At 30.1% G+C, this 21,386-nt stretch overlaps 3 protein-coding genes across 4 annotated transcripts; all 3 read right to left on the bottom strand.

Annotated features, from left to right (window-relative positions):
• Window positions 1–1,590: 1,590 nt before the first annotated feature.
• LOC130946087 (glycosyltransferase BC10-like) lies at window positions 1,591–8,216 on the bottom strand. The gene is made up of 10 exons (XM_057874770.1): window positions 7,821–8,216; window positions 6,929–7,027; window positions 4,257–4,357; window positions 4,097–4,168; window positions 3,882–3,972; window positions 3,274–3,354; window positions 3,071–3,133; window positions 2,252–2,374; window positions 2,122–2,160; window positions 1,591–1,722 (listed from the first exon to the last, which is right to left on the bottom strand). Exons 1-10 carry the CDS (start codon window positions 8,214–8,216, stop codon window positions 1,591–1,593), a joined length of 1,197 nt encoding a protein of 398 aa, XP_057730753.1.
• A 5,115-nt stretch (window positions 8,217–13,331) lies between these two features.
• LOC130943319 (fasciclin-like arabinogalactan protein 3) lies at window positions 13,332–14,190 on the bottom strand. The gene has a single exon (XM_057871147.1). It carries the CDS (start codon window positions 13,973–13,975, stop codon window positions 13,337–13,339), a length of 639 nt encoding a protein of 212 aa, XP_057727130.1. The 5' UTR covers window positions 13,976–14,190; the 3' UTR covers window positions 13,332–13,336.
• Window positions 14,191–14,661: 471 nt separating this feature from the next.
• Window positions 14,662–20,850, bottom strand: LOC130946925 (uncharacterized). Of its 2 annotated transcripts, none has more exons than XM_057875823.1 (12): window positions 20,661–20,850; window positions 19,936–20,140; window positions 19,578–19,783; window positions 19,325–19,483; window positions 19,108–19,239; window positions 18,842–18,992; window positions 18,683–18,721; window positions 18,503–18,577; window positions 18,350–18,409; window positions 16,670–16,734; window positions 15,774–15,864; window positions 14,662–15,283 (listed from the first exon to the last, which is right to left on the bottom strand). In XM_057875823.1, exons 2-12 carry the CDS (start codon window positions 20,026–20,028, stop codon window positions 15,233–15,235), a joined length of 1,122 nt encoding a protein of 373 aa, XP_057731806.1. In that variant the 5' UTR covers window positions 20,029–20,140; window positions 20,661–20,850; the 3' UTR covers window positions 14,662–15,232. The 2 variants fall into 2 exon arrangements, with proteins under 2 accessions (XP_057731806.1, XP_057731807.1); XM_057875824.1 differs by having other exon boundaries at window positions 20,671–20,823.
• Between the last annotated feature and the right edge of the window lie 536 nt (window positions 20,851–21,386).

Genomic DNA, 21,386 nt, shown 5'->3' with positions numbered 1-21,386 from the left:
GTTACTTTAATAGTGGTGAGGGTGGTAGGTTTGAAAAAATATGATTGAGAGTGGTGACAATAGAATGATGAAAGGTTCAGACATTGAGGAGGAAGAATAAATCGACATTGTTTAGGTAAATAGTAAAACGACGTCGTTTAATCATGTCATGTCATCTTTTTTATGACGAAAATAGATAAATAAATCAACTTGAGTCATTTCTTAAAATTTCAGGATATAATTTGGGTTAATTAAAAATTAGAGAGCTAAATTAAATTGGAGTCAAAATTTAAAAGTCATTTTAAATATTAACTCATGATTAGAGTTTAAAGTGAGCTAGCTCATGAATTTGCTCATATTCAATCTATTAAGTTTCATAAATTGAGTTTATAGATTAAAAGTTGAATTTAAATTTAAACTTGTATATTAAATAAGTTTAGTTTATTAATTTATAAGTTGGCTTCATTACATTAGATACACAATAAAATAATATATATAACTGAAGTTTTTTCTGAATATAATTTATAAAATTCTTTCAAATTATATTTATGTTATTTGAATTACTCCATACAATTTTAATAAATTGAGCTTAAATTTCAGAATCGAATCGTGAAACAAAGAACATTCAAAGATTTTGATTTGCGAAAGTCATCCAAGAAATTACGTGTTCTATACTTGGTTCAATATGTAAGATTTTTTCCCAACTTCTGTGGAGTAAAAATCAAACTATTACAAGTCTATACAGTTTAGAAACACTATTTGACATAATCACATTTTCACCTATAATTACATGGAAAAAATTACTAGAAAAAAATTGCTTAAAAAGTTCAGATCAAATATTTTCCTACTTTAATTTGCAAAGTGGAATAATGTACTCGTGTATTTTGAATTTTACAGTGTTCACTTAATTAGGATGAGAAGTTAGTCACCAAAAAAAATTAGGAGAAGTTCGCAATGCAACAAAATTTACAACAACTATTAAAAAAAAAAAAACAAATTGCAAATAAATTTAGCAACTAATTCACTATTTTCAATGGTTAGTGCAAAAATTAGTCTCATACTTTCTGAAGCATTCACCTATTATAATTTAAAAAAAAAAAAGTGTGACTATTGAACATTATTTTACATGCAACTACAATTAAGGCCAAAACTTTCCATCCTTCCATATACATCAAGGTTCACCAAACTTTTTCACCTATAAGAAAAATCTCTAATTTCACTAATAAAAAAAATTAAGTAATTATCCCCAAAATAAAAAGCTAACTGGTAATTGTCCATGCATACAATTATAGCAAGGTAAAAAATTAAGTGCAGTCAATTTACGTGAAGTTAATAATTGAGAGCAGTTAAATAATTTAAATGATTTAACTAAATTTTCATCCAAAACTCTCATTTATTAACTTCACGTAAAGTTGATTGCACTTGAATTTTTCACCAATAACAATTTGCGTCAATCGGAGGCCAAGAAAACTGTTAGAATAATGAACTAGTGGTGTGGCCTTGGTTTGTTGTAGAACTTCATCCAATTACCTTTCGACATGTGGCGCATCATAAAACCTTAATTATAAGGTAATAAGGTTGTGAATTGGTTACCAAAGAATGATGCAAACACTATAATAATGTTGAATAATTTGAGAAAAGTGCCACCAAATTATCAAGAGTTTCAGGAAAAAATTTCCTAGCAAATAGATAACATGGTCGTTTCGATCCTTTCCACATGCAAGGTGTAAACCTTATTGTTCTCTGCAAGGCATGCCAAATTCAAAACCAATAATCATTCTTTCTTTTCATAATAAATTAAGAATTTAATTTTAATACACATTCAATTACATAATGACACATTAGTAAAAATAACTACTTTTATATTAATCACATAAATAATTATTTAAAAAATAATGTAATTGTACAAATGTGTAAAATGTTATGCACTCTCAGTGCATCAAAATTAAACTATCTGTTTTAATTATAGCTCGTTGAGTACTTTTGTCGAACTAGTCTAGCCTTTAATAAGTATGATGTTAATTTATATCTTTTATCATTAAAATTGTCCAACTTTTAAATCTTTTATGATTGAAAATAGTAGTTAATTCGTCTTTGAATAAAACCAAAAGCAACAGAACTCAACCTTTTAGCCATACATACCTTTTCATCACTTGTAATATGTGGACATACATCAATGGACTGCAATGAACAAAATCATTATATGATTATGAAAAAAAAATGTACATTTTGGATAAAGGACAAATATGATTGAATAAATTGTTTGACATACTGTTAAGGCTTCGAGGAATCTATTATTAACTTCCTCAGCAGTGAATGACCTTGGATGCCATTTTCCTTCAGACCAATCAACATAGGTAACTGACCAATTTGAAATTCCACCTGGATCAATCATCTGAACATACATACACCAAATCAGTTGTATAAATTCAGTAATAAATTCATTCAATTTCATTTCAAAGAATAGAATATATATTTTTTAAAGGGTAGAGTATATTTTTTGTTTTTGAAGATTGTCTAAGAAGTTTTCGATTTGGTGAAAACTCAAGTGCAGTCGACTTCACGTGAAGTTAATAGCTGAAAGCTGTTAGATGAAAATTTAGAAAAATCAGTCAAATTATCTAACGACTCTCAGTTATCAACTTCTCGTGAAGTCGATTGCACCTGAGTTTCTACCTTTCGATTTATATCAAATATATTCCTGGAAACTAAACTTTAAAAAAATTTAGGACTAATCCAACAATAATGCATAATAAATATGTTTGATTTGCTTGTGTTAAAAGTTGTTCTTGTGAAGTGGTCATAATGTTTTTTGAAAAATGAGTCGATAGAGATAAATTTGATGCAAATCGAAAATTTTTAAGACAAAATTGAAACAAAATAAAATTTAGGGATATTTTTGAAATTTTTAGCAAACTTAAAAGAAAAAAAAATATACTTTACTCATTTTTAAAAAATACTATATACACACCAAAAATTAGCCATTAAATCAGCTATTATATATTCGTGTATAAATATATAATGTTTAACTCATTTTTAATATATATTCTATACACATAATTGATTTAGTGCTGCTTTTTTATGCACTAACATGGAAAAAAGTTGGAAAGTAATGCTCATCAGAATAGCAGTTGCGTCCTCCTTCCATACCTGGCTGTGTAAGTATAAAACATGAACAACATTAGTAGTATGTTTGTCATTTAGGAAGCAAATATTTAATTCTCTATATATAACAAATAATCTATCTAATTAGGATTAAAAAAATGAAATGATTATAAGTAACATATATTGTACCCTGCAATGGTCCCTAAATTTTCTAAGGTAGAGATTGTCTGCCATAACTATTAGAGCATGCTGTCGCTTCATTGTGAACCACTGCATTGGAAACATGATGTAAGGTATTAAAATTATATGCACCTAAATGCCAAATGCAGAAATCAGTTAAGTTAGTTAGTTTTACAGCTGTCAAGTTGGTTGCTAGTTAGTTATTTAACTGAATCGAGAAAACATAAAATGAAAAAACACCATATTTAACTAAGTTAATAGATATCTCATTTTATAAACTCCTTACTCTTCCTTGCTTTCTTCAATATGAAACTAATTTCATACACTATCTCGCACACTTGAAACGTGAACATAATTGTAGAATAGTGTTTATGAAACACTTGAATTACAAGTATTTTAAACTTGGCTCTGCCCAAAACTTGGTCAAATCCAAAACATTTTTGCCCAAATTTGGCTTTAAAATTTTGATTTGATGTATTTTTCAGGTTAAGTTCAAAATATATTTAGATTAGCACGGCCTTGTGCAATGTCATGTATATGTTTAAAAATAATTATTTTAAACAAAATTTATGATAAATTATAACACTTTCAGGTATCAATGTTTAGAGAAGTTGTACCTGTGAACCTTTTCGAAAATCCTTCTCCTCCACTTCAGGCATCATATAATCTATATATCTTCCATTTCCATGAGGACCAAGATCAAGATAGCTTTTGTTTTTTAAGTGAAAAATTAATGGGGGAAAAGAAAAAACAGAAATCAGTAACAATCCTCATTAATGTGTATAAAATTTGATTAACTCATAAACATAGAATTTTATATACATTATCTTACCAGTCTAGGAAGCTGATATTTGAAAACAACAAGTATTTGTAAACAAATTGAAAGGGACGTACAGGTACACAGCTGAAACAATATTTAAAGATGTAATTAGCTACATTAAATTCACAAACAAATCTGGACTCCATATCAATTTAAAAAACAAAAAAAATACCTTTCCGATAGTAGGACAAAATGTTGGTTATCAGGGTCTAAAAGTGCGTTACCCAAAAGTCTTTTTTCTGCTTCAACCATAGAAAATTTTCCCCAAGCTACCTAAAAGAATTTTGTTAACACTATAGTAAGAAAGATGTTATGCATTGTTCAACAGAATTATAGGAATAATTAGAGAAACAGCTATTAAATTTCTCGCTGTGAAGCGCATACATTTCAGACACAATATTTATTTGATATTTATCTGACACGTGTGCCTTCGGTATTCAATTGTGTTTTAATAAAAAATAAAAATATTTTTTTGAATACGTTTAAACACACTTAAATACATCACATATATTCTTGAAATGAATTTATAAATAATATATATTATTATTTATTAAAATAAAAAATTATTTTAAATACGTTATATAATTACAAAAAAATATTAAAAAATTAATTTATATTTTAATATCAATAAAATATCAAAATATTATTACAATTTTTTATCTACATAAGGTAAGATTTGAATCTCCAATACTTATTTAAGTAGACTAGCAAACTAATCATTAAACTTATATATATGTCACGTCTTCATATCTTATAAAAAAAAAAAAATTTGTGTATCCGCGTATTCCGTATCTATATTAATATCCATGCATCATAAATTTTTTAGGCATATAAAAAAGGGGTCTAATTGAATTTTGTTTTTGTTTTTATATGTTTATTCATATGTGTTTTTTATTTTTAAAATTTCGTAAAATAATTAAAAATAATAAAAAATTATTTTCACTATTTTTTTTACCAAATTTAAAAAAAAAATATTAAAAATAAATAACAGGTTATATAACCTAGTAACTAGGAATGCATTTCCTCCTCTTGCCTTCGGATGAGAATGTATACTGTTAAATTTAGAAAATTAAACTATGAATAAAATTATAACTAAATATTATTAGGATAATTATCAAATTGGTTATGTGATGTAGTTTGTTTAGTGTGTAGAAAAATGATTTAATCAAACTGGCCTATTAAGCATAAACAAATCCACATACACATACATTCAGGCCCATTATTATACTCAGCATAACCAAACTATGATCTACTATAAGATGTTAAACTATATGAAAGAATAGAGAGAAAGTAAGTCCATATCTATTTCAAACTCATTCAGTGATTCATAACCAAAATTTCACTTTCAGAATCTAAACTTCAATCCATTTGAATACTTTCTCAAATTCACCTAACCAACAAATTTTCTCTTTTTTTTTTTTTCTCTTTTCTTCTTTTTCTCATCACACCATTCTCTAAAATAAGAAGAAAGAAAAAGAAAAGTTCTGGAGCTAGTGCACGATCACGAACAAAAAAATTGTTTTCAAATTCAAGCAAGAAAAGAAAGTAAAAGGGTTACAACAAATGAAAGATCTCAACGCAACCGAAGATCATAAAAAGTGATTCTCCATTTGTGCTTCAACGAAAAACCTTGAAAAAATTCTCTATATCCCAAACACCGTTTAAAAAAATATGAAGGTTGTGAAATTAAAGGTGCTCAGTGGTTCATCAACGGCTAAGAAACAAACTCGGAGCCAAAGCAAATATCAACGGCTTTGAGTCAAGAAGTTTGAAGAAAAATGATGAAAAAGAAAGGTATGGTTGCATGTCAATGCCTCGGTCCTCTCTCTACTCTGACCACGCCACTGCGGATTCTGATTGCTGGAGAAGAAGACAAACTATATGTTGAAGATGCCTCAAGTCATGGAAGTTTCACTCCTCTATAATAGAGGTGAACGACCAAAGATTGATGCAAGAGAGAAAGAGCACTGGTTTCGATTCCCATAGCTCTTTGAAATGTTCTTGTTCTTCTCCATGGTTTTCATTTAGTATTTCTTTTTCTCAATTTAGTATGTCTGAGTTTCATTGGAAAAAAGGTAAACATCGTGAAATTTGTAAGAAAAAGTCAATGAGTAAAAAAAAAAGCAGAGAGTTAGACTTAGAAAAAAAGTCTAAGTTATTTCAGAAATCCTTTGTTAGTATTTTTATTTTGTGTCATGATCCTGAAAAAATTCTTTTACAAGTTGGGTTAGTACTTTGCAGTTGAAAGTTAGGGTAAGTCCTAGTCAAGTTCAGGTTGGGTTAGAATCTGAACTTATCCCAGATAGGATTGGGTAGATTCTAAGGAGAATTGGTGTTTGTAATCTTTTGAAAAGATAGTAAAATTCCATCATTATTGTGATGAAAACTGGATATAAGCTACATTGCACTGAGTAGTCGAACCAGGATACATCTGTGTGTCATTCTCTACTCTCTTCTCTATTACTGGTTTTGCTACATTGAAAATAAAAGTAAAATATCTCCTGATTTCTCTACTTAGCAATATTTTTTTATTACTATTTTTTCAAGCAAACTCTATTCTAACTTCTACCGTGTTAGGACTTGGGAGACAAAATTAAAATACCTTTCATATTCTCTTAACAAAAAACAAAGTTATAAGCAAAATTCAACTTTCATTCTTTTAATCACGGATTACCATCACATACATTTTAGTTAAACTACATACATATACATAGTAATAAAATTAAGCAATATTACGAGTTATTCACTGCAAACCTAGCATGTCATATTAACTTCTTTGGCAATAGTAATCAATCATTTATGAAATTTATATCTAAAGCAATGTTCAATTAATATGGTACATACCGGTTCACTATGAATGTCTCGACCAATAAAATAATTACTGAAATGTATTGGTGTTTCCCTTGAAGCATGCACATAAACAGAGAATTTGCCTTCATGACCCTACAAGCATCAAATATCCATTATCATCTTAAGAATTAATCATGATTCTTGCTAGCATATAATAGTCAAGAATTATACAAATAAAATTGGAATAACATTATCACAAACTAAAAAGAAGAATTGCCACCACTTGGCTTATACTCTAACCAAGATAAATAGCATCATGAATATTTTTTATAGACACAAGTTTAATATATTTTATGGAGTCATAAAAAATGACAATACCTCAACTAAATATAAGAAATTAAAAAAAATTGTACCTATATATACAAAAACTCTTAGCAAATGTCTATATATTAAGAAAGCTTTAATGGCCAAATTATCTTTACATTTCCTATAAATTTAGTGTCATAAAATTATTTATTTCAAAAGTCTAAACAATTAGGTAAATTTACAGAAATTATTATATGTATCTAACACGCTTTTGAAGCACAAATTATGCATAGGTTTAGAATAGAATAATAAAAATTGAATTTTAATTTTTTTATTAATAAAATTCTAATATCAAAACATATTACGAAAATAATTTAATTTTAATATACTATCAGTTCAGTTACGTAACACCACTACATCAGTCAAAATAATTACCTTTTACATTAACCGCGTAAATGATCATCCAAAAGAACGGATGTAATTGCGCGACTGTGTATTAATGTATCAAAATTAAACTCATATGAAATTAGTTATCCTACAAATTTGACTTCACAGGTAAAATTTATCTTAGAAAAAAATACAGAGACAAGAAAATACTAGTATAAAATTGAAGATGAGAGATTATGGGGGTATGTCTTACACTAAAAAACATGTGCCATAGTTTCTCAAAAGGCAATGAACCCTGTGTTAAGAACATGAAGGCAACCTTGGGCTTCTTGGGTTGAAGAGTTTGAAGCCTGAGTATATCCTTAACAACAACCCTAGATTCCATTTCTTCATCAGTTAGTTCCCTTGGGACTAGTTCCACTTCTTCTTCCTTATTATCTTCAACTTTGACTAATTGAACATCATTTGTGTTTGTGCCACAACCTTGGGAACTATAGCATCCTTTTTGGCTTGCTTTTAGTTTTGGTTGATAATAGTAGGCAACAACCAAAAAAAAAGACAACACAAAAACGAATGCAATAATCCAAATTGATCTCTTTATTAGTGATGATGATGATGATGATGATGATTGTCTTTTTGTCCCTACCATCATCAGAATATTAACCTCTTATGCACCTTCCCCACACATTTATTTATCAACCTATTTGTTTATGCTTTCAATTCTCTCTTTCTATCTAATATTTATACTGCAAAAGAAAATATCATACAAATTCATAAGCATAAAATTGTAGAAAAATAACACCATTTATCAAGCAACAAATTGGTAGAAGATGAAATTTATAAAACAAAACTTTTTTCTCTCAAAACTACATTTTATAACATGAAATCTACTGGGATAAAGATGCTAAAAACATCTTTTTATAAAAGTATCCGTGTTAAAAGTGTGATTTGTTTGTATAGTCGTATTTTAAATAAAGATAACACTTTATAACATATCAAAATCAAACCCTACAATTCATAATCTAACGATAAAAAAAAAGCATCTTCACATAAAGAAAATTATAGAATCTTCATTGAAGTATCCACCTTATACATGATTAAAATCTTTAGTTCAGCCTTCAATCCAATATTGTGTCTTAAATGATAATAAAATTAAAGATATATAAGAATTAATTAATGACAAGAAAGAAAGGGAAAAAGGCAAAGAAATGAACACAAAGTCATTACATTGAAATTATATTAAATTTGACTTAGAAGAAGGATAGTAGCAATGCCTGTGATTCCAACAAGGTGGATCCAAGGAAGACATAAGATCTCAGAAAAAAATCAATACACTCGTCTTAGTGTTCAAAAAAAATGAAGTATGAAGTTGGTGGAAGGTTTAGACTTTGGAGAAAACTAAAATGGATGGTGGAAGAGAAATGTGAATTTGTGTGTTGCTTCTTCTTAGGATTGCCAACAGAATTGAAGAGAATTCATCAGCAAACTCCGCTAGTATTGCCACATTATAAGAACTTACAAACCCATAAATACTCTTTTATTTATTTTTTTTATTTCTTTTTTTTTTCTTTTTCTTACAGTAAAGTTCGTTGCTATTTATATATAATCATTTGTTATTTTATAATTGAGTTTAATTATAAAACGTTTTACACATTCGTATAATAATCATATTAGATGATTATTCACACGGTTAATATAAAAAGTAATTATTTTTGCTGATGTGACATTAAGTAATTGAATATACCTGTAAAACTACTTTACACGGACAAAATTAAATCTTTTACGATTTTATGTCCTAAATATTTTAAAAGTATATATTTTTTTAGATCTTTTGTTATCTGAAAATATAAATTACAAAATAAAAGAAAAAAAGTCATATCTCATATATCACTTCAACAATCTCATTGGTCAAACTAATTGAAATTTAGCATTTCTTATATCAATTCCAAAAATATTTTATTATGAACACACCCTTTAAGAAATATAAATTATAGAATAAAAAGTAACAAAACCTACACTTCATGAATCACTTCAGCGGTATCGTTGCTCGTCTTCGCAACTACAACATCTGAATTGAAATCTCATTAATCAATGTTGATATTAATTAAAGATGTCATTAAAAAATAAAAATAAAAAATTATTTGGTGCGTCAATGGAGTAGATTCAGGGAATGAATTCTTTCAATTGTTAAAAAAAATTGAAAGTGTAAAATGTGATTTTTAACGCTTCATTATTCTATCTCTCATATTTATTCTTAGTCCCACTTATAAAACTAATGATAAGAGATTATATTTTACTCCTTCAATTGTTAAAAAAATTGAGATGATCCATTTCCTAAAAGTATAACTCATATTTTGAAAATGATGCAGGAATTCTTTAACCGAACCATAAAGCCAAATAAAAAGTTTGTCTAGATGAAAATTAAAGATAAAGCTCTAGTAAAAGTTTTGGGACTTATCGTTTGATTCTCGATACTATACATCATTTAAATTTGTTAGATACTTTTTATGTATCAAGTATTTCTAGGAATTTAGTTTCTTTATCTAAACTTAATGTTACTGGATATTCTTTTAATTTCGGTAATAATTGTTTTATTTTGTTTAAGCACAACTACATAATTGGATCTGGCATATATTTTGATAATTTATAAAAATTTAATCTTGATGATTTATATGATGAATCACTTATGACTTTGTATCATAAAGTTGGCATTAAACATGATTTAGTGAATGAATGTTCTGCTTTCTTATAGCATAAACATTTAGGTCACATTTCCAAAGAAAAAATAGATAGACCAATAAAAAATTACATCCTTTTAAATTTAAATTTCACTAATTTTAATATTTGTGTGAATTGTATTAAAGAAAAGCAAACAAAACACACAAAGAAAAGAGCCACAAAAAGTACCCAACTTCTTAAAATTATATACACCAACATATGTAGATCCTTTAATGTAAATTTTTTAATAAAAATAAATATTTTGTCACTTTTATGGATGATTATTCATGTTATGGCTATATCTATCTGCTTTATGATAAATCTCAAGCAGCTAATGCTTTAGAAATTTATATAAATGAAGTTAAGAGGCAGTTGGACAAAAAGTTAAAATTATAAATCTGATAAAGGTGGTGAATATTATGGAAGATATGACGAAAGAGAGACAAAACCCAAGTCCATTTGCTAAATTCTTTGAAAAATATGGCATATGTGCTCAATACACAATGCCAAGTACACCTCAACAAAACGGTATATTAGAAAAGTGAAATCATACTTTAATAGAAATGGTTAGGACAATGATGAATAATGCATGTTTATCTATATTATTGTGGATGTATACTTTAAAATCAGTTATATATTTGTTGAATATATAGGGTTCCTAGTAAGGCAGTTCCTAAAACTCCTTTTGAATTATGAATCGGAAGAAAACTTAGTTTAAGACATCTATATGTTTGGGGATGTCAAACAGAAATAAAAGTAGGGGTGTGCATGGGTCGGGTGAAATTGGATTTGATATGACTCAGATCCGACCCAAAATATATACCGGGCCGATTTATTATACCCGAACCCGACCCTAGACCCGATGAAATCTATACACTTTCGGGCCACGATTATACCGGGTAAAAACCGAGTGAAAATCGGGCCGTTAACATTACATTACTTTGATACCTTCTTATAAGCTAGCATGTGAAAATATCCAAATTTCTAAGATTCCAACATTATTTGACATAGTAAAATTCACTTAGAAAAATATAACAAGAACCAACTCTTCTCTAAAATTAAAGCATAACCATAATTAATACTAATATTATCTAATAACACCAAATATTTAAATCAATACAAATAACACAATATTATGCATTAATTAGTCTAAAATCTTATGCATTTTAAACATAAAATATTAACTTATAGTCTTATAATAACTAATAACACAAAATATTAAGATTTACAATATTTAAATTCCACATAAGAATAGTCATCATCCATCACTAATAACACAAAATATTAATTATGTATGATGACCAGGCCACCGGGCCGATTTCGGTTGACCCGAGCCATAGTCCGGATCCGATCCGAAATAATGACCGGGTCTACTTTTGAGACCCATACCCGGCCATTGACCCGATCAAATCACACCAAATTAGCCCCTAAAGTATTTGAAGTCGGACCGAATCTTCGGGTCGGATCAGATCATGCACACCCCTAAATAAAAGTTTATAATCTACAAGAAAAGAAATTGGATACGAGAACAATCAACGGATATTTCATTGATTATCCAGAAAAATCTAAAAGATACAAATTTTATTGTTCTACTCATAGTACAAAAATAGTTGAAACTAATAATGCATGGTTCATTAAGAATGGTGAGATCAATGGGAGTTTGTTTGAATATGATTAAATTGTTAAAAAGTTATTTTTTAATGTGTGGCGAAATTTTAATAACAAAAATAAAAATACTAAATTTTTTTTCTAGAAGTTACCAATTACATATTTTTAAAATATTTTTTATATAATAAATAAACAAAAAAATACGTTTATACTGTTGTATCCAAACATAATTATTAGATAGAGTAAAATATTTTTTTGTCCCCAATGTTTGGAGTAAGTCCTATTTGTATCCCTTACATTAAATCGTTCTATTTGTACCTCTAATGTTTGCAAAACTGATTCAATGTTATCTTGCCGTCAATTACACATCATGAGCTTTAGTTTGAGTTTTGAACATCTCTTTTTGAAGTTACATAATTTACTTTTTTAGGGACATAATTGAATCTAAACACAAACAGTGGGTACAATATTGAAATCGAACACATTCAAATGAGACCTAATTGAAAATGAATACATTTAAGTGGGAATAATTAAAAAATACAATTTGATTTAACAGTATAATTGACGGTAGGATAACATTAAATCACTTTTATAAACGTTAGGAATACAAATATGACGATTTAAACGTTAGGAAGACAAATTAGACTTACTCCAAATATTAAAAACAGAAACGATCCTTTACTCTTATTAAATAAAAAGATATTTTTATATGAAATATCCAAATATAAAATTACTTTTATTTTTTTCTTAAAAAAAAAAGATTACTTAAAAAATATTTTTTAGGAACTCATTCAACAAATCCTAAAAAAATTACTTTGACATTAAAAAAGAAAAATTTAATGTACGTCATTATATAATATCACATTAATAAAAATAATAAAAAATATTATTTAATTACACACTAAAATTAACTAGATAATCACTAAAATTGGTCATTATATATTTATGTATATTATATATATAATTTAATTTATTTTTAATATATATTTTATATTCTAATGTGTATTCTATTTTAATGATTATTTGATATACATTTACTATAATTGTAAAAATAATTATTTTTATATATTAACTACTTAAATAATAATAAAAAAAATGAATTCGATTGAATAAGTTTGTAAAAATGTTTTAAGGATGCATCAAAAAGGAAAAGAAAAAGTCAAAAAGAGCAGAAGAGCGAGAGAAAAAAGAGGGTGACAAAATCTGATAACACAAAAACAATTCACTGTCTTAACCGTATATAATAATACAATTGAAGTATACAAAATTATATTCTGATAACGAATAACACATCACAAGAACATATATGTATACATGTACATATATATATAAATACAGATACAAACATTTAAAAATTTTACCATACTTTTCTCTTATCCTCGCTATAACAACAAAACAATAGCATTATTTGCTACGTTGTTCATGTCATCATTAATCATAACTTTACAATGAAGCAAAGAGCGAAACCAAGGCAATAACTACTCCGCCAAAGAGCCCCATCTCCACGCGACAACCGCCGCTAATACCGGCTGCTGCTTCTTGAACCTTCTTCCCTTCCGACGACACGGTGGCTGCGACGGCGTTGGCAACGGCGGATGGAGCAAAAATAGGCTGATGAACCTCCATGATTGAAAGTGATTCGGGTTGAGTGTCAACGGTTCTGACGAGCTTGCTCTCATACTGTTCTTTCTCGGCGGGTGCAAAAGCCACCTCGCCATCGTTGATCAAGTTCACGAAGATTCCAGAAGATGAGAGTGTGGCCAACTTCTCGTGGCTACCAACTGCTGCGACGAGAAGCTTCTCGTCGTAGTAGTTGGTAATCACGTGGTTGGCCAGGACTGCCTTGATGTAGTCCTGGGGCTTCCCGTCAAGGGAGGCGAGTGCGTCGTCGCCGAGGGCGAGGACGGTAACGGCTTTCTGGCCGTTTATTTGATCAACAAGCTTGGTTTCGGTGAGGTACTTGCTGAATTTGATGAATTCTGGGTATTTGCTGAGTGCGCTAGTGATATCTAAGCCATGAATGCATGAAGAGAAAGCAAGGAAAAGTGCCAAGCACAGAACAGAGGTGTTTCTCGAACCCATTTTTTTATTATTTTGTTATTGGTTTTTTATTCGAAAAGAAAAGGGGTTTTGTTTATTTCTCCCTTTTCTTCTTCTCGTCAATGTATGAATACCGAAACCAAGCTTAGCTTGATTATTGAAGGCAGTAGCAAGGGTTCGTTTATATATTGTCTGTTTTGGTTAAAAATAGGGTTTAAAAGAGGGAAAAAAATTAGTGGCTTAGGGTTGAGTTACTATATTTAATAGGGGGTTTTAATTTGGATGGTTGAGCATGGTTTTTGGGATGAGTAGAGTTTGTAATTTTGGTACATGACTTATGGATTGATTATAATTTTACTGATTAATGGTGATGCGACTCATTTGACATTTAAAGGGAAAGAATATGGTGTTTGGTTCATGTCATAGATTCGACAAAATTGTATATTTGTTATTGAGGTCCTAACATAATCCTTTTTCTCTATCCAAGTTTGAGATTGGTTGTCTGAAATAAGCAAAGTTGTACAAGACATCTATATCTATTAAAGTTTTTTAAAGAAAGGTATATTTATAGAACATTGATACTGATTTAAAAGAATGGTATATTAGGCGATCAACATTAGCTAAAGGGAAAGATGGTATTAATACTTAGCTTTGATCCTGACTTGAGTGATGAATTTAACAATTAATGTATAATTTCTGAGTTTTCCTTGATCATCAAATGAAAGCTCTTGATAAAGACATAAAGTGGTATATTGTATACGTGGTTCTAGAAAGTTAAATAGGCTTAAATAACCAATCATGCATCACGTAGGGAAAAGAACTTCAAAAAAAGAAAAAAACAAAAACAAAAAACAAAAACAAAAGTACCCAACATGGTAAAAAAATTTAAAGATTATGTAGCTGGTGCTCTATAGCCAAACAGCAGCAGGCATATAAAGAACAGAAAAGAGACATCTTTTAACCTAACTAACAAACCTTCTGTGACTAGTAGGGATTGTTTGGGAGTCGAAATTTTGAAGGAAAAGAAAAGAGGGAAGACTTGTAGTGTTAAATTTCAAATTTACACTACAACCTTCTTTAACCTTTTTTTCCCCTCTAAAATCCCAACTCGCGAACAACCAGGTAGATACTACAAATTTATGAACTAAAACTTGATTACTTCCTTGTTGTCTTGTCCAACTAAGGATGTCAAACTAAATCTCCATTTTGGAAGGACATAGTTTGCAGTATAACTATTTACTTGAAGATTGACATTCCTCCAATGCTTCAACAAGGCTCGATTCCATGAACGAAGTTCGACTACTCATCAGTAACGTCAGCTGGCAGTCTGTAAGTGCGAATTACTCGAATCTATAGCAACAACAAAGTGGTAGTCAGAAAATTAGCAATAAGTGCTTAGCAGCAATAATATTTGACATTATCACTATTTCACTAGTATAAATCTACATTAAAATTGAAATTGATAAGGTCCACCATAACTTGTCCAAAACTAAAATACAGTGGCACTGAGTTCTTCACATGGAATAGATAGTTTATGCATGCAAATAAAAGAATTGACGTATTAATCAATTCAAATCGTATTTGTATATAATCATTGCAAGTATAAGAATTAACTTATAAAAAATAATTAATTCCAAATAAATTGCCTTAAATGATCTCATATTTGATTTTTTTTTTAAATATTTTTTTAAAAAAGGAGCCGTGTAAATATGCAAAGGGAAGTAATAAATCAGCAAATAAGCACAACATATTTAGCAAATCAAATCAAGTTGGGGAAGCAGATAAACCCAGGATATAGCAAAGTTAATACACTAACATGTACGACAGAACCGTATATTACCTGAGCGAAAGCATAAATTGCACGCAAGAGTCTAGCATAATCTGTTCCAAGCATTTGAATGACCAGATCTGCCAAAAATGTTCCCCAGAGCCTATTCAAAAGACCAAATAACATGATTAGAAATATCCACTAATTATGTCTCAAAAAATAGCAAGAAGGAAATGGAAATCCAGCTGAGAAGTGTTAGTGGTGTATTTAATCAAGAGAGTGAATAGCATTTCCTTTATTTGGTAGAAGTGGAACCATAGGTATCCCCTTATCGAAGTTATCTTGTTTGAGAATTTGCAATGCTATACCCAGGATTTGAATTCAACACCGTTGCCTAAGGGGAAGATGTATATACTATATACCACTTCAATGGACCATAAATTAGCATTAATACCACCCAAAAGAGTTTGCTGATTTCTTAATACAAAGCTGTCTAAGGAATGCTTATGTTAATGAAATTTAAAGAGGGTTCCTTTGATTAAGGAGAGAAAGGACAAAAAAACGAGGTAAAACATAAAGCACCAGACAAGGAGTAAAGAAGAAGAGTTTGAAGCTTTTTCTTTCACTTTTAGAGCCTCACCCCCAGAAAAATGAATATTGCACAGGAAACCATCACCAACTTGAAAAGTTGCCTATTGTCTTTAAGTGAAAGTATGAAACAAATAATGCTGCTAGGAGGCCAAAATTAGGCAAGTAATGTTAATATTTTTGTTCTCCTCCCTTGTTGGTGTGAGTATGTATGAGAGAAGTTAGGTTAAGCTGAGAAACACAATGCTATTTGTTTTGAGGAAAGCAGATTTTGACAAGCATATTCTTGTCAAAAGAACTGGAAGTTAGCACTTAGCAGATCGATTCATAGATATACAAAAAGTATGCAAAGAACTTATATATCAAGGTCCAGAACATACACAGGTCCAAGTAATGTGATCATGCTTCTAAAACCGAGATATCTTGATGCAGCACCAAGAAAACCCTGGAACACCAAACTTAATATAAGAGACATACATACTTAGTATCAGAGACACAGTCGAAAATACAATAAATAAAAGTAGTTCATTTGTTGCACAAATAAATGTACATCCGAAAGGCTGTCAAATTAAAACTGCAATATTATCATCCCTATGCATAAGGTGATTAGGAAATGTCAACATTAAAACTCTGAACTCTGAAGCATGGAATCCCGTGCTGGATTTAATTTTCACATTCACAGCCATGCAAGAATATCAAGGATAGTAGAGAAGAATTAGTCAAAACAGATTCACATGCTAAAACTGAAAGTAGTTAGAGGTTGTTAGTATGGTTAGAAAGCTGTTATAATAGTCTAAGAGAAATTATTAGAATCTTCTCTCTTTCTTATGTATACATAAGCCTAGTGCTTCTCATGTATTTCAGAGTTTTTAAATCAAAGAATGGAAGGTCTAGAATATTCAGCATCTTTCTCATTCTCTCTAAGATAGTGATTTCTTCATAAAAAAGCAAACCATCATCCTTTCATGGTATCAAAATTTCTATGGCCAACATGTCAAAAGTTCGATCTTTGTTGCCCTAAAAGAAAAGAATTTAACCATAAGGCAAACAAAAAGAAAAAAGTCCATGCACAATTCATGCTTCGAAGAGGCTCTTGCATGATGAGACGTGTTAGATATATAACCATTCATATACATCTATCTATCAACTTTGCCATTGTTGATCTATAATCAAAATTGACTTTGTTGTATAGTCTAAGAAATGGATAGCATGAGCACCCAAAGACCCTTAAAGCATGATAATCAGGTTGCTGAGAGAACAACAGTTCATGAGGAGATTTGTTTTGTAAAATAGATGAGGAAATTCTATTTATAAGATCTGTAGAAGTTAAGAAGTCTTCATCCCATAAGGTTAATGGCATAGAGGAAGTGAAAAGCATTGCGAGGCTCATGAACAAATATGGTTCCTATATCAATCATATTAACAACGCTGCTTCTGACCTCAGACAGCCTATTAATGATACTGCTTCTAATCTCATGCTGCAGAATCAAAACAAGACAAATATGGTTCCTAAGAGTGAATTTATGACCCCACATATTAGAAAATCTGTCAAATCTTCTACTGCAAAATGCTCTATTACTCTAATGAGGTAAAAATAGTGTATCATATACGATGTCTGTCATAAATCACCTTTCCTAAAAGCTTAAGCAATTGAGCATTAGATAATTAATGATTTTATACTTTAATATGCTCCCTCACACAAGCGTGCTTTTGGGCTTAAAGTATGCACAATGCATAAAACCATTCTACCTTGTGTTAAAATTCAAACTTGTTTAGGATAATATAGGGGAAAACAAGGAGCAAACTTTAGACACTAGGCCATAAAAGCTCAATACTATATCCTAAACCATCTTTCTCAAAATATTAAATCATTGGATAGGATAATTTAACGGTGTTAAAGAATGACAAAAATCAACAAAGCCCCTTCACATTTGGCTATTCAACTAATGCATGTGAAATTGGAATTTCCAAACTATTTGTTACTTTGTGATCATTTACTTCCTATAAAGGAATCGCATAAAGTTAGACGCAATTCCAATTTGTGCTATAATATAAGGCACCTGTTTAGCTGCAAGCAAGGCTGCTCGGGATTCTAGATTCGTAATAGCTAACTGTCCACCCTGGAAATTATAAGAACGACAGGCATGTTTAAGTTATACGTGAGAAATATTACTCATGTTATTGAAACAGCCACCAAAGACCAATATTTATACCTTCTTAATTAGCTCTTTCTTAATCTGGTAGTTAGCAGCTTCTGCAAGCACTTTGCCAGATAATTTCCCTGCTAACTGCAAATCAGCACCTTGTCATGAGAGAGACTGAGAGAGAGATGCATTCTTTTGGAGAGAAATTAGAGATAGAGAACAAACAAATGCAAGATATCATTGCCTTACCAATTGATATATCTTTGCCAATGTGAATGCACCACCACCCTTTAATTGACAACAAACAATTACAAAATCAGAAAGAAGTAAGAACACGTCAAGTAACATTTAAGAACAAATTAAGGAAGGTTACAAAGTGAATCATACACGAAGTAACATTTAATCAACCTTCAAAATAATTGATCGAAGATCTTGTGCCCCAACTTTCAAAGCGGCCAGAGATTGAACTTTCCACTGACTGAGTCCGCCTTGTAGACTGCTCTGGCCATCAGACGTTGTGCTTATGTCCAATAAACCTAGATAATCTTCTGATTCCTTCCTAAAAGAATTTTGATGGTATAAGTATAAAAAGATTTTGAATTCCCCCCCCCCCCCCCCCCCCGAGACAAAAAAAAAGAGAGAAAGAGAGCATATATATATATATATATACAGACCCTGAATTGCAGTGCAACAGGTGGAGGAAAATCTCTAGTTCAAGGTCTTCAGTTGACAATTTGGTTGAGCAAGTAATGTTAAGTTTTTTCCTGAGTTGAAGCAATACACTTCTATAAGATGGTCTCCAACCCCTGCGAATAACAAATGAATGTAGGAAACATAATGTAAAAACGGAAGCAGAAAAATAAATGCAAAATAAATAAACAAAGAAACAACCTTAAGGTAGAGCGGGCATCAGCAGCAAGGAAGAAAAATCGGGACTCCAGAGCAGCTATGAAGTGTTGTCGTTGCTGAAGGTCGATGCCAATCATGGTTCGTTCAACATCCTCTACTCTGTTTGAGCTTGTGATGGATTTTAGCAAAGGGCTCAGGTAGCTGCTTGATTTTTACTATAATTTTCAGTTTCCAGTTCATGATTTATTAACCAATGAATCTAAAGCAACATTAGAATGAAGGAAGTTAACCTCACCTGGGGCCAAAAAGAATTGATTCAATTTCACACAACTCTGACTCGGTGGCAAGTTCAAGCACTGAGTGGAGGTCTGGATCAAAGGAATGACTGTCACTGGAATAAGAAATTGCATTTGCATTTGAATTTGCAGCTTCCACCCGAAATCTTAACCCTCGTTGAAATAGTTCGTCATTCGCACTATTTACCGAATTGCAATTGAGCATCTAAAATAATTCAATTGGGCTCTGGGTTACTGAATGCTCTCTATCAATTTACTTCAAAGAGTGATTGATTATAATTGCAAATAAAAAATCGAGAGAAAAGAAATATACATCATACTGATACAGATGCTGATTCTTGCTACAGTGATACTTACTGGGTAATAGTAAGTGTGAGCACTAAAAACTCTACATCTCTCTATACAGCACCACGACGACGATAACAAGCACAGCTTCGACGCCACACTCATCTTCTCCGGCGCTTTCTACCTTCCTTTCATTCTCCGTTCTCCGCAACACTGCTCATGCTATCCTGCTTCTTCTTTATACCCTCAAATGCTCATCCATCATCAACCATGCATACTTAATCGATAAATTCAGAAAAATAGGTTACAAAAGTGTAAAAAATATTTTTAAACATGGCACTGTGCAATGCTGCCATCAATCAAGTGTGACTGAGTTGAATTGATGGGTGTATTTATTAGTAGGGTTTGCTATATGCTTAAAACTAGTGATCATTTCGTATGTGATGCGTGTATTTATATTTTATAATCACTTCAGACATTAAAAACACTACATATATAAACTAATTATACAAAATTCAATATACTTGTACTAATTCAAGCCAGTTTATTATCACTAAGGACTTCAATCCCTTCCTTTCCGTATTGGAATTCATATTTTTAATTCAATGCGAGATAGTTTTTCATCCCTTAATTAATCTTTTACTAGTTCAACCTAAGTAGTGAAGTAGTGAATAACCCTTCTTTTTTTTCAATCATTTCCCATTAGCTTAATTTAATTTGTGAGAATCGGGTAACTGAAACTCAAACAAATCCAATTCTATTTCCAAGTGTAAATTGAAGAGAGCAAAGGGAATTACCAGCTCATACTTTAGGATCTTTATACGAGAGGAGAAGCAAAATAACAGCGGCGAAATTCGTGAGTGAGAAAAAGAAGGGCTTGGAGAGAAGAGAGCAGAGTGGAGTCAGAGAGAGAGAGTGTTTTGAGGTTTTGTGAATGAGCTCTTCTGAGAGTACACAGTACACACATGGTGGGGATAATGATTAGTGAAATTACACAAAAGCATATACTAGTTAGGGCACTACTCAAATGAAGACGGTAAAAATATCTTTTTATAAAGATGTTCTGTTTTAAAATATGATTTATTTATATAGCCACACTTTAAATAAAGAATATTTTTATAAATATCAAAATTTAACCATGTCTAAGAGTAAAAAAATATATTCACATGAAGATAATTATAAAGTTTTTATTGTAATATCTATTACTAGTTAATTTGTATAATAAAATGTATAAACAATTAAGAATATTTTAATTTAACCTATATTATTTGGATTCACATCCTCTGAACTTATGAAATTGATAAAGTGATAAGATGAGAAATTAATAATTTTTAAATTAAAATAATAAAAATAAGTATTTTAAGAAAATTATAAAATTAACATTAATTAACTTTTTATTTTATTATTTTGTCAAGTTTTTATTTTAAAATATTTAAATTTATACTGTCTATGGTCTATACTTTCATACTTTTATATCTATTTTATATATAATAGAAATATAAAAAAATTAGTATACAATTTTC

This window comes from Arachis stenosperma, chromosome 8, assembly GCF_014773155.1.
Source record: "Arachis stenosperma cultivar V10309 chromosome 8, arast.V10309.gnm1.PFL2, whole genome shotgun sequence".
Lineage (NCBI taxonomy): Eukaryota > Viridiplantae > Streptophyta > Magnoliopsida > Fabales > Fabaceae > Arachis > Arachis stenosperma.
The sequence above is the reverse complement of the archived record's forward strand: the minus strand, read 5'-3'. Positions and strand labels throughout refer to the sequence as shown.

Excerpts from the sequence above, each read along its gene's own strand:
- LOC130946087 (XM_057874770.1), bottom strand. The coding sequence starts at position 8,216 with ATGGTAGGGACAAAAAGACAATCATCATCATCATCATCATCATCACTA. Across the intron at positions 4,358-6,928 it reads GAGACATTCATAGTGAACCG|GTAGCTTGGGGAAAATTTTC; the intron begins GTATGTACCATA and ends AAATTCTTTTAG. Across the intron at positions 1,723-2,121 it reads ATATTACAAGTGATGAAAAG|AGAACAATAAGGTTTACACC; the intron begins GTATGTATGGCT and ends CATGCCTTGCAG.
- LOC130943319 (XM_057871147.1), bottom strand. The coding sequence starts at position 13,975 with ATGGGTTCGAGAAACACCTCTGTTCTGTGCTTGGCACTTTTCCTTGCT.
- LOC130946925 (XM_057875823.1), bottom strand. The coding sequence starts at position 20,028 with ATGAGTGTGGCGTCGAAGCTGTGCTTGTTATCGTCGTCGTGGTGCTGT. Across the intron at positions 19,484-19,577 it reads TCAATTCTTTTTGGCCCCAG|CTACCTGAGCCCTTTGCTAA; the intron begins GTGAGGTTAACT and ends AAAATCAAGCAG. Across the intron at positions 18,993-19,107 it reads CTGTTGCACTGCAATTCAGG|GAAGGAATCAGAAGATTATC; the intron begins GTCTGTATATAT and ends AAATTCTTTTAG.